This window comes from Halichondria panicea, chromosome 1, assembly GCF_963675165.1.
Source record: "Halichondria panicea chromosome 1, odHalPani1.1, whole genome shotgun sequence".
Classification (NCBI taxonomy): domain Eukaryota; kingdom Metazoa; phylum Porifera; class Demospongiae; order Suberitida; family Halichondriidae; genus Halichondria; species Halichondria panicea.
In genome coordinates this window covers 11,183,315-11,196,678 of record NC_087377.1, presented here as the reverse complement: position 1 = coordinate 11,196,678, position 13,364 = coordinate 11,183,315, and the positions used below count along the sequence as shown (strand labels likewise).

Genomic DNA, 13,364 nt, shown 5'->3' with positions numbered 1-13,364 from the left:
TAATATTATCCATGCAGCATGCCTCTACTAATTGCGCATGCGCAGAGAGCAAGATCATCGCTAGATAATTATTATGCTAAAAGACTCTATCTATTAGGAAAGATAAAAATTGATGCTGCTGTGAAAATAATTATTAATGAAAAGTATAATTGTAATGATTAACACATAAAACTATCAATAATTTAGACATCTATAATCTAGTGAAAAACTTTGTATACTACATTTAGTCATGGCAACAGTTAGACGTCGGTAGCGTAAGAGAGAGCAGTGAGTGGCGGGGAGCCGATATCAGGGTCAGGGCTGAGCATTGACGAGGAGTTGGAGAGGAGGTGCTGCAAGGGGGAGAGGCAATTTCAATCATGTAGGCATCGGGCGCTATGCACATAATAATCATTCAGGCAGTAAGTATAGGCGTAAGAGATTGGCTGCATATATACTTATGTTAATCAGATTCTGTCACTCAATTATCACTTGTCATAAGGGGATGGAAGAGTTGTGATAAGCCACACTCTTCACACCCAATTAATATGCAGACACACACACGACACTAATGATCATTGAACGAGAGAACGCACCTTTGGGGATATTTTGAGAGGTGCAGGAGAATGTCGATACTGGAAGTGGGAGTGGTTGTCAAGTAAGTCATTTTGTCTCTTGTGCAGTTCGTTGGAGGGGAACACAATGTCGACTTCGGAGTCCTCGTACGAGTAGTCTGTGCCCAGAGGGGGTACGCTGGAACTGGCACGGGAGGAGATGACGGGACTGCGAGGAGTGTACGTGCCCTCCCCTCTGGAATGGTAGATGAAACTGCCATTCTTGGTCGGTCTGCAGAGAGAGAGAGGTAGATATTATATTATCGTTATACGTAGCTCAAACGACTACATTGTATCATTTTGCCTGTTTAGTTGCAAGTGATTCCAAACACAAACGGGAAATGCTACAGTAGTACTATACTGTCACAAGTAACTATAAACACTTTGGATCGAGTTAATTATTATTGGTGAAATATAATTTGCCAGTTCAGTTGGAAGTGGTTTAAATCAACTGGGAATGGATATGCTACATTGAAAGTGATTGTCACAAGTAACATTATAATATCGAATGGTTTGGAGCTAATTAGATGGTAGGAGGGCTAAAGATCAAGATATCGATGCCTTCCAAACATCTGATATGAGAACGAGTTATGGGGAGATGCTCGAAAATGGAGTGCGAGACAGATTGCTGGGATACATAATCATGTGATCAAACCATGTATCCGTTACACCATTAAACTAAACATCAACAAACACCTGCGCATGACTTACACTTGATCCGATCTTTGCACGTATCTTGGCTCCTCCTTGTAATCTAACCGGAGAAAAGGGGAGAGGGAGAGAGGATATTTGTAAATACATTGACAGTGGGTTTATTTCAAGAGCAATATTTAGTCAGCTCCCTGGATCTTATTTTCGTGGTTGCTGCTAGCACTGCTGGTAAAGGTGTAGTCAAGGTCGCTTCATTGTATTCTACAACAAAATTCTATGATCGTAACAGCATGCATCTACCATTCACATGCATGATCTGTTTCACTGACATTTACAAGGGAACCTGTCAGTGGAACTCAAAGTGAAAACTATTGGCTCAAGTTACGGCCTCTCAAAAGGATGCTACCAAAACAACCTCTTTACAAGTAAATTAGCAATTATGCCCCAACTAGATAATCTATAGCAGCTAGATCAACACAAATTGACTGATTTAGCTGCACCTATGGTTGAAACGAAAGTCTCTACAATCACGCCACTACTAAATAACAATTATGGAGAGAAAGAACCGCAAATTGCAAGGTAGCAGACAACTTTTAGGCTAGTATGCTAGTTGTGCAGTATATGAAACCTGTATATAGAATAATCATCTGATAGGCTAGCTAGTGTGTGGACACTGGACAGTGATGCCGCACTGTCTCTGGCAGACCTATTGCTGTCCATTGCTGTGGTAGTGTACACACCACAAATTATCTTTGAGTTTTCACCACAAACCATAACTATGGGCACCTAGATAGCTTATCAAAGACTCCAGTGCCACAACCTCTTGTTCGGTAATAGAGAACGCATAGTACACACAATCATGTTGAATTATCAGATGGTAGTCATACGACCAAGGTAGATATATACAGAAAAAAAACTCGAACCTATTATCAGTAAACGGCCTTGGCTTACATGCGTAAGTGTCCGGCCTTATCTCTAAGAGTATAATCTGGAGGATATACAGGTAGCCATAGTACAGTCTATTGTGGTCACCCCTAAAAAAACCAGGTCCACCTTCTATAAATTGGTCCTAGAGCCTGCGTCCAAATTATGTTAGCAGGCCATTTCTTTAGTACAGCCAGTATACAAAGGTGACCTCTATAAACAGGTTTCACTGTTCTGTGGAGATAGCAGTGACCCTGATTCTTATCAACATGAGAAGCATCTGCCTATATATACGTATAGCGTGAAATTTTTGAGGCACTTAAATTTTGTGGAATGGCCTCTAAAAGCATTTCGGTGAATAAGTTTCGCGCTATTTGATCAAATGACGTTGTATCTTCCGTAATTAGCTAAGCATTTCGTGGTAATTTTCTTGGAGGATTGACGAAAACAGCAAAAATTAAAGCCCTTCTAAAATGTTGCGCTATATGGCAACTTCTCACCTGCAGTACAGTATTTCTCTCCTCCTCTGGTCTTGCATCGCCTGATGCAGTAGAAACAGCCGATGATGGCCAACACCAAGGCAACGGTACCCACCACTGAGCCCACAATGGCGATACCTATCACGGCCTCCTGGGACAGCATCGTGCTGGAGCCAGCTGTGCATGGGGGGATAGGATGTGAGTCACTTGCTACTTTAGTTTCACTAATTTAACCACACGTATAATTATGTAAACGGATTCATGGCATTTACTGATAATTATACCCTGGGCAAAAATGTGTGGCTGGCTGCCTATATGTACATGTACAGTAACACGGACAACCAAATGAGGATTTAGAGAACAAACAAAATAATAAATAAGTCACGTTGTAAGAAATAGATGGTCACAATATTGTAAGCCTAGCTGAGAATTGTCTGTGGGTCTGTATCATAGCAACACTCGTACAGGTTACGCTTACGATTATATCATTGTGAGTGAATTCAAATTTGAATACGATATGCACGCAAACTATCCATGTCATTTGTAACCTATACTAGGACCATACACATCACCAAGGTTATTAAACAAAACTGTTCACGGCTCATAAATTGGTATGAAAAGAGCAATTTTACCCAGGTCATAAATCACATTCTTTAAAAGTCAACGGGAAAGCCCTTTAAGAGTGCACATTCTCGAAAGCAACTCAATCCTCATATAAAAGCACCGGTACTTATATAATTGCCATCACTCTCTCTTAGCTACTCACCCGTGCTGAATGTAAACGGACTGCTTTGATCCCCCGCACCACCAGCGTTGACCCCGTAAGCCACAGCTGTGTACTGTGTTCCCGGGCTCAACCCACCAACAGTCACTTCAACCACTTCCCCTCGTGAGAACGCTCCAGTAAGATTAGTCATAGCAACTAGTTGGGTGCTATTGTGTACCTCAGCAACGATATATTCTATCGGCTCAGTGGCTATTCCTGACAGCGTCACTTGCAGAATGATGGAGGTCTCCGTGACGGACATTTGCACAGTCGGGGCCCCAGGGGGAACTGGGAGAGAAAGAGAGCATATGGAATTACAACCAACAGTATAAGATCTACCGTGGTTACGTTATTACACTCAATGATTCGTTCATACTGTATATAATTATTCGTACAATGTCACATATAGACTAGTCGCACAAAATACAATGTCACCGTTATTATGTCTCTAAAATGTGTATAGGCCTCATATAACCGTATAGCGGATTATTTTCAAACTGTTTATACTTTTTGTACAAGAGTATTAATCCGAAAATTAAAACTGCGAAATTGTTATGCGCAATAGGTAGACTCGCAAGCCGTCACTGTTGCAGGCGAACAGTAGACTGGTCCAACTCCGTGTTGAGACTCGTGTTGCACAGTCAGCATATCAGAAAATATTTTTAAGTGGCTGTGGTTTTCGTGATGTCAGTATACTGCATGTGATACGTAGAGTTTTCTAGTGAAACGTCACTATCATTGATCTTGCAGTTAATCGTGGCAAACATTACACGAGTCTCAACACGGAGTTTGACTAGTCTACTGTTCGCCTACAACAGTGACGGCTTGCGAGTCTAGCAATAGGTGCTACGTCACTATTCTGAGATGTACGAATATATTTTTAAAAAAATGATTCAAGAACTTCGTGCTGTACGAAAGTTATACTTATAATACGAAATATGTAATGGTAGTCATATACAAAAATGTGCACCAACGAAAATTACCCACTATACTGAACAAAGCATATCCACTAGTACTGACTTACTGAAGCTCTGTCTAGTGCTGGCCACCATTGTCAGAGATTGCTGGTTTGTGAGAGACACAGAGAACTCCAAGTCAGTCGAATACTCCAAACTCTTGACCTCGTCACTGACCACCATTCCTGTCCATGTGTTCCGGGACGTTGATCGCACGTCACTGACTGGGAAAGTACGTCCATTGACTGATAAAGAGATGGTAGTGATGTCACCTCCTCCAGTGTAGTGCAGGTCAAAGGTGAGGCTCAAAGCAGTCGAGTTGAGACGTTGAACATCAGCAGAGATGATGAGGGGAGCTGTGTAGTGGAGATAATGTCGTATGGTAAAGGTCGCGTTTTAAAAAGCTACGATTTCACTGGAAGGATTAGCTGGTAAAGGGTCATCATATCCAAATGCACTAACCTGCTGCAGGAGTGGTGAACACTACAGGATCAGTACTGACACTGCCGTCCACATTGGCAGCTGTCAGAGAGAGAGTGTAATCATTACCAGGCTCCACCTCAAATACAAAGACCTCACTGACTGAGGAGGGCACCTGTAGTGACCAGGGAAACAATAATTTTGACAATAAATCACTTGAGGTGCTAGGCTCGTAGGCATAGTAGTCGGTCAGTGTGTTCGTGTGTCTGATTCTACTAAAAAACAGGGCTCCAGTTATGAAAGCTTCTTTCTATCGGAGGAGGTGAAGTGAATCATCATTACAAGCTTCTTTCTTTGCTGAATCTGCATGCTGTGATTTTTATAGTCTCTAGTGCTAAAACTGCAGTATGCTGTTCCTTAGTGAAGTTCGTACCAATTAAAACACTGTTCCAGTTTTATTACTAGGACCTTATAGCCCTGGCCATATTCGTTTAGAGTTGGCTTTTCACCATTGAAAGGTTTCATGCACTGTACATGTGTGCCATCAAGAGTTCATTAGAACTCTTGGTGCCATACACAGATATTATTTGGCACAGTGAATATACATTTACCTGAATGATGGTAGGGGACGGTTTGGACACGTTAATGAGCAGGCTGGAGGCTTGTTGATCGGGTGTGGTGTGAGTGAGAGTCCATGTGATGTTGTAACGTGTGTTGTTGATACTAGCGGCTGATAGTGAAGCCGGTAGAGCAGGAGGTACTATCGAAGGAGGTGGAGAAAGTGAATCATCATTACATCGCTGTCTGAATGCTACATTCGTATGCGCTATAAGGCCAGGGCATGAGGGCATGCACTACCACATACAGTATACATAGTCTAGAGAGGTGTTCATTTTCATCATGTACTATGGATTGGCAAAACGCACACTGAAATTCTAATGAAGAAATTACTTATCTACAATCAAGATAATCGATAATTGTTAAACAGTCAACTAGGCAAGGGAAACATTAGCAAAGGTGTTAGAATAGATTTCACAAAATTGAATTGATAAACTCACCTTTCACAGTCAACTCAAACATTTTGCTGACTGTTCTCTGGTCTACTGGAACCACTTCATGCGAGTTAGTGATACTCACTCGATACTGACCACTGTCACTTCTAGTTAGAGAGTTGAAGTTGAGAGAAGTCGTTGCATTACCGGTACTATCGTCCAACCAAACTGTTTCCACCTGTGCCCCCGAGGGCATGTTCCCACTGAGTCTGGTCCAGCTGACAGTAGTACTGTTCATTGTCCTGCTCACAAAAGAGACCCTCAGGGATTGTGTGGATCCTCCGATGACTTGTATCGGGGACTGAGAGTAGGCAGTGATCCGTGGAGGAACTGTGTGTGTGTGTGTGTGTGCTTGTCGGTAACTATTTCAAATGGGGGTCATACAATTAATGTTCTTTGATCCATACTTGAAATAGATTAGCCCTACACGTCGTACCTACAGCAAGTGCATGAAGGGAGTTGCTCAGAGCTATGGCAAGTATTCAAACCTAACTATGAATTCCCATAGCTCTGTACACATAAATTAAAATTGTTCAAGCAGTTTTCATAACATACGCACACAAGATCGAGTTACTTGTAAGATAACCTCATGCTCTGTAGCTCTCACCTACTACAATAGCTTCCGATTGTCGCTGAGTGTTCACTTGGTCAGCAGTGTCCGTCAAATAAAACAAGATATTGTATTGATACTCTCCAGCCAACTCATTCTCCACCTGAGCATTTGTTATCACGGGATCGGTAGGTGTGTTTGACGAGGCAGTTTGCCACACCCCCAATACATTGTCCGTTAGCGTTGTCGAGTACTCAAGTGTAATATCACCACCCTTCAGTACGTACTGTTTTGGTGGGACAATCAGCTGGGACGAATCTGAAGATGGGAGCGATTATAATTATATCATCATGAGTCTACATTGGTATCCATGCAGACTACAGAGTGACTACGTGTACTGTACATACACAGTGTGTGTTGTGACTTGTTGACAGCTGATCATGCACAATAAATTGTAAACAAAATATTTCAAACTAACCGAATGTGATTGCAACAAAACCACATTTATTATTATCATAACATAATTATTCCCACTAGATGGTATAGACACCAGCTACCCCAGATACCCCAGCTACACCAGATACACCAGATACCTCAGATACACCAGATACACCAGCTACCCCAGATACACCAGCTACCCCAGCTACACCAGTTACACCAGTTACACCAGCTACCCCCCAGCTAGTAGAGTACTCACCTGCAACATTGAGGAATCCTGCCGACACAGGACCAACAACACTACCATTGTTAAGCATCGCCCTACAGCTGTACTCCCCGGCATGCAAGAGCTGGACATTCTCTATAGCCAGTGGCAGAGCTGATGACAATGTACTGCGTACTGGCTGACTTAAGTCACCATTGTGAATCCATTGCAGCTCGTTAAGCATGTTTGTATCACTACGGAAATGGTATCCAGCATGAACAACACTATTATTTCTGAGAACATGACATTATATTATTTTGCCTGCTATGAAGCTATACCCATAGCGCATACACATCCAAGTACTGCAATATTGACCTCATGTATCGGCACAGTCGATTAAATACAGCTCCTTCATTGGAGAAAAGCGTCTTGTTCTCACGGTTTAATTGTATTCCTGCAAAATAAAACAGTATACGTAATTGCTAGAATGTTCAAGGCATTCACTTAAATTGCCCAGAACCCATCTGTCCTAGAAACCTCATCTATTGAATTCACGAAATTTCTTCAAGAAAACCTGCATGGTTAGGACTAAAATTCCTTAACTAATAGTGAAGGACTTTCTACGAGAATCTGATTTGTTCACCAATTTCCCTCGTGAGTGATCAGACAAGTAACCAATTATTACGTTGATCGTGATAATTGCTGCGACTCTTTGGCCATGGGTGGCATATACTATAGTTGGTATGAAAACACGTGTACATGTAACATCGTCAAATGAATGAGCGACCACCACACAAATTAACTATAGAGAGTGTCAGAGGATTTCTGGAGCCATCTAGACCATTGTGTTGAGGTAATACAATATGTTGTTGATATCAAGCTTTGCCGGGTACGAACGATTGTGCACAAAACAGATACAATTTCAGGGCATGCAACAATGATCAAGACATATAATTATTATAAAGCTTCTTCTATATAATAGTTAGACACTGTTTAGGAAGTTTCTACATGATTTAGAAGCCCAAAGGGCTGGTTGTAGTATCCCGAACGCAGTGAGGGTTCTACTAGCCCTGAGGACTTCTAAATCATGTGGAAACTTCCTAAACAGTGTCTAAGCATTTTAGATCATAGCAACCATGAGTATTTAGCCAATCAGATTTGAATGTTCTTATCTAATCTTTGCTACATGATTTTCTATTGAAGTACATGATTTTCTAAATTGGATAGAACATTTCCTCTAACCAATCAGATTGCAGCATTTATGACAAACATGATCTAAGAGCAGGATAGAAACTCTACCATCAAAGATAATTATTACAGTTCCCAGCATGCATGTGTATACATTTGTTTGTACCAGGAAGTAGAGTTCAAAGCTGTAGAGCATTGGTTACTGTAAACCACAATACAAGTAATGCTATGGTAACACTGTGGGAAAATTCACTGTGCATATTTTAGGGCCATGGCTGTCAGGGAGGGAGTGCCATACTACACTCTGGGAATGTGAATGATCTGACTGGCACATTAAACTGTAGGCCTGGCTACAAAAAATGAATTCCTTTAGATTAATCAACCAGACACTGTTCGTGGGATAAGTAAGTGACCCAAACACTGACACTGGCTTTACATAATGATATTCATGGATACATATCATACCACCACTGAGAAAGAATTTAGGAGTAATCAATACACTTTACAATGGAGCACATAACAGATAGACTAGAGGATGGACCAGCTAGTGCTATATAGCTGCAGGTAATTGATCGTAAAACAATACAGTGTCGCAAAAATGCATTAATGGGAGCGGTTATAGCAAGTATACAGAAGGTGCAAAAAGGTTTCTATGTGCAGTATATATGCATGTGGTGACCTGGTCAGTTTTAGGATTCTCACATATACTTATACTACCTGCAAGGAAATGAAAGTTTGTTCAATTGTCTCTAAAGACTGGTGCGTACCCGTGGTACATGTAAGTCTTATGTACCGTAATGTGTTTAACTATTACTGTAAGCTAGCTGATGGAAGTAATACATAGAGTGTTCTGACTTAAGATGGGTACCCCCATGCAATACTATTGAGGGACTAGCTAGTATATGGGATCATGTCCTCCAGTATTAGAAAGTGAATTAAGGGATCGAATTACACTCAGAGAAATGTTACCTCACACACCAATCACAACCACACACAAACGCCGGCATATTACACACTTCAATGCTGCTAACATATGACCTCTTGTGTGGGACTGCCTGGAGCTATTCGCTCACTGTTGGAGGGTCATATTGCATGCTATACTTCCAACAATGCCATACGTTGTATTTATACGGCTTAGTGATCACAGAGCAGAGTAGGTGCGCCACTAGCTAAACCCAATCATCAATACCACCACAACCCACACTTGTTGAAATGTAAATTGGGGATACATTTAACAAAAGTCCAGACATACCTACTAAAGAGGGAAGTACAAATTAATATAATTATACCTGGGAAAGCTGCATGCATGTACATTGATACAGAAGAATGAAAACATCAAAGGAGCAATAAGCAGTTGGTTTTGAAGACACTCTGAATTGCACCAAAGAACTTTGAAATACAAAAATGCACATTCATTCATTCATACTTCAACACGCTCGGGACAGTAACAACACAGAACTCTGGTAGCCAATATGCCACACACTAACTACACTTGAGAAATCATCACTTACATTACCAACAGCTGAACACAACAATTAGTCTACTATAGAAACACAGGAGCACTTGGCCCATAACTTCCTTCACAGCTAATTTTGTCTATATACCTCATAAGTAGTTGACTATTCGAAATGATTCAAGTCCAGACAGCTATTGTGTTTTTCTGTTTTTACGATCCATTATAATGATCAGCTCTCCTACACACTAAATACAGCAATTCTTTCTTTAATTGAACACAGCGATATGTATATACCCATACAGGAAACAAAAATTAAAGGCAACTGCTTTAGTCCCAATTGACTAGCAATTTTCCTATTAACAGAAAACAAAGCATATTTGTAGATAGCTAGTGTTTGCTTTATCTGAGAGATCAGGGTGGGAGTAACCCGATTACCTAGTGGGAGAGTGGACTAGGAAATGCATCATCAACACAAAGTAGGTGCTCTGTTGAACTGGGAATATAGCGAACAAGATAAAAGCCATTTGTGTGTGTGTCCATGCATGACCTAACAACTTCAAGCTCAGTCAATTATATACAGATCTAAATTAAAACAACATACATGTACATGAAGCTATAAATAGAGCTAGGTCATCAGACTGATTAATATTAAAGTTAGTAATATTTCTGTAACCAATCATACGTACACCAATAATTATGTAAAATTTAGTACGTTTTGCATAACCAACATAAATTCAGTTAGTGGGACAACACCTAACTTATTGTCATCAAGTGCCTAAACTGGTGTCCTGCCCCTCTAGCAATGTTAGTACTATGATGCAGGCAAATATAGCAATCAGATGAAACAGACTGGTCACAAGGTGAATTGACAAGATGCTAATCTAATCCCCTAAAACACAATAAACTTCCACACTTCCACAGGTGTCAATAGACAAAATACCCCCAGGGGCTAGCTAGTAAATATGCTTGCATGACTACTACTACTCATGACAGGTGAAGCTCTGACCTGTGTTGTGAATTGGCTTCTGTAAAGGGTCAGTACTTAAGATCTATTCAAGAAGAGCAAGGTTGCTAACAGGTGTCTGTTGAGAGTAAGGCCAGCTGGAATGTTTATCTTGACTGAGGAATTCAAAGAGTTGCGCAACTTAGCTTGAATCAGCATTTCTTCCATTGTACATTGAACTTCTCCCAGTGCGACATTTAACAAAGTGAAGTAGTGACATTATTTAAAGATATTCACATTCATGCAATAAATCAATATACATACATTCTCATGCACATATGATGCTGTGAAATCAACAACAAATCGGTTAGTGTGTTTGTATCATTCCACAGTGCTTTGAAGGACACTCTTATGTTTAGAAAATTGGTCAACAACTCCGTAGCTATGGGATACAGGCGCCCAAAACAAACACTAATATACGGTGTATTACTCTATGCGGCCCATTAATGTGTTTCCACTCTCCTACAGTCGGTGTCTAATGGAGTGGGAGAAGGTGACAAGTTTATAGGACTCTATCAAAACACACACACACACTAACAATAAAGTGCTAAAAAGCTAGGAAATGGATAATACACAGGACAATAAAAGTATACCTTATAGTACGCATATCTGTTCATGTCACTGTGTAAATTAATATACATTCAGAAGTCCATCTCAAAAGAATTTTGCTCACGAATGAAATACAGAAAGTACGATGAGGGGCTACTGAACTCAACTCTACACGTCTGCTTTTAGGGAGAGATCGAACAGATAGGATACACCTTGTTAAACAACAAACTAAACACCAATTTACATATTAATAACAGTATAAGATCGGGTAATTTGGCAATTTTGTATCTTTACTATATACTCAGACACATTTTCTAATTGAGAGAATAGCGACTATTAATTATGCAGCAAAAAGTGACAGAGAATTTACATTGGAACAAACATACTTTTACAGTTAATTAAGAAACCTTACAGCTAGCTTGAGCATATTACATATCCAGCAAGCTAGACATGCAGTATAATTATGAATCTTACATACAAGTGCAAAAACTAGCTGCGTGTAATTAGACTTCAGCATACCATCCTCCATGACTGGTTCAGACAGCACTTCATCAGAGAGCCCCCAAATCACTAGCCACGCAACAAGTATAACTGCAGACTTCATGTTGGGGCTTCAACTCCACTTGGAGAGGTAATTCTTCTGCGCTGACTTGATATATAGCTAGCTAGCTCCTCTAACTCTAATATATTCATCAAGCACACATGTTTAATGCGATGTGGGTTTATATGTTTGGAACAATTTAACCACAGAACATGAATATCATTACTGCATTACTTTTCTGCAGAAGCAGCCCCTCCCTCCTCACTTCTAAGGCTACAAAGCTCAACGCTTTTAGATCTGGAGTCTAGTCACAGCAACCAGAGACAAAGGTAAGACCTCTTCTATTTATGGTGAGACTAGATCTACAGGGTATCTAAACATGTTCCCCAATGCTTGAATAAACTATTTTACTGACGATTTGATTACAATATAAAAAAATTGTTGTAACTGTGGTCGCTGGTGTACTGCACCCTGACGAGTTTTAATGAGACACATTTATAATTTGCACTACTATTGATACTAGACTCAAAGCATAATTAGATCTACAGAGCACTATAATCACATTATTTTTCCAGCACAATATATATTTATTATAGCAGCACTCATAAATTCAAGTTAATAAACTAGATCATAGAGTTATATCTTTCACAGCTCAGCATGGGAATAAGACCCCTGCATGTGTGTGTGTGTGTGTGTGTATTTCTGTCACGGTAAACTGTATAATGCGTGATGGCTAGAGCTAGCCTGATGTGTGGCATCGCCAAATGAATGATGTGCATATATTAAAGTGTTTAATGTTTGCATGTAGCTAAGAAAGTTGGCCAATTGAACTCATTCTATGTTTCACAAGTGCGTCCCCGGTATTCAGAGGGACACAAACACCTCTTGAACTCCCGCCCACGTCGTGTCTGCACCACACAGGTACCACCATTCTGACACCCACACACATCTGCTGGAGGAAGAGTATATAATTATACAAGATTTATAACTAACTTCAATTCTCCAAACCTATACTAGTATAAAGACTATAATATTGCATATGGGGAATATATCACAAGCACTACACAAGGGGGCACTAGTGTACTTACACTCAGTTGGTACTACAATTGTTCCCGTATCCACGGATTAAAATCCAAGAAAACATGACTGGAAGCGTATATAAACGCTTAGTACTTGCACTTCATTGATCCTTGAGCAGCTTTAGCAGTCTACACAGACAGACACACACAGACACATACAATCCCTCCTTTTTCTGTATTTCATGGTCAGCGTTATTGTATCCCTCATGCGGCTACACCTCAAGGCATAACAAGAGCCAATAATCTGAAAGGCCACTTTGCGATCTAACTATATATTGCATTCTGGCCAGGATCGGTGTGTATTTACCAGGGTTTCATCTAAGTGGGAGGAGGGGAGGGGGGCAGGGGTGAACAAGTTTGCATATGTTTGATGCTCGCAAAACATTTTAGTAATACAGTAAATCGACCTGCCCTGCATACTTTTCTATTTAGCCAGCTCTACTAACAGCTTGTATTAACAATTACGGCATGCTGAATAATCTATCAAGGCCTATCAATATCTCTCCACCACGTT

At 40.5% G+C, this 13,364-nt stretch overlaps 1 protein-coding gene across 3 annotated transcripts; it reads right to left on the bottom strand.

Moving 5' to 3' along the window:
* Window positions 1-109: 109 nt before the first annotated feature.
* On the bottom strand, window positions 110-11,962 carry LOC135346073 (neural cell adhesion molecule L1.1-like). Of its 3 annotated transcripts, none has more exons than XM_064543572.1 (14): window positions 11,750-11,900; window positions 11,275-11,406; window positions 7,410-7,488; window positions 7,089-7,288; window positions 6,449-6,709; window positions 5,848-6,171; window positions 5,401-5,549; window positions 4,832-4,964; window positions 4,438-4,725; window positions 3,414-3,701; window positions 2,669-2,824; window positions 1,305-1,347; window positions 576-825; window positions 110-332 (listed from the first exon to the last, which is right to left on the bottom strand). In XM_064543572.1, exons 3-14 carry the CDS (start codon window positions 7,412-7,414, stop codon window positions 240-242), a joined length of 2,190 nt encoding a protein of 729 aa, XP_064399642.1. In that variant the 5' UTR covers window positions 7,415-7,488; window positions 11,275-11,406; window positions 11,750-11,900; the 3' UTR covers window positions 110-239. The 3 variants fall into 3 exon arrangements, with proteins under 3 accessions (XP_064399642.1, XP_064399649.1, XP_064399633.1); XM_064543579.1 differs by having other exon boundaries at window positions 11,275-11,409; window positions 11,750-11,895; XM_064543563.1 differs by lacking the exon at window positions 11,275-11,406 and having other exon boundaries at window positions 11,750-11,962.
* Between the last annotated feature and the right edge of the window lie 1,402 nt (window positions 11,963-13,364).

Bases quoted from the DNA above. Each gene is read 5' to 3' on its own strand.
- LOC135346073 (XM_064543563.1), bottom strand. From the start codon at position 11,834: ATGAAGTCTGCAGTTATACTTGTTGCGTGGCTAGTGATTTGGGGGCTC. The intron at 6,172-6,448 runs GTGAGAGCTACA...ACACACACACAG, and splicing joins ATCGGAAGCTATTGTAGTAG to TTCCTCCACGGATCACTGCC. The intron at 4,726-4,831 runs GTTAGTGCATTT...TCCACTACACAG, and splicing joins GTTCACCACTCCTGCAGCAG to CTCCCCTCATCATCTCTGCT.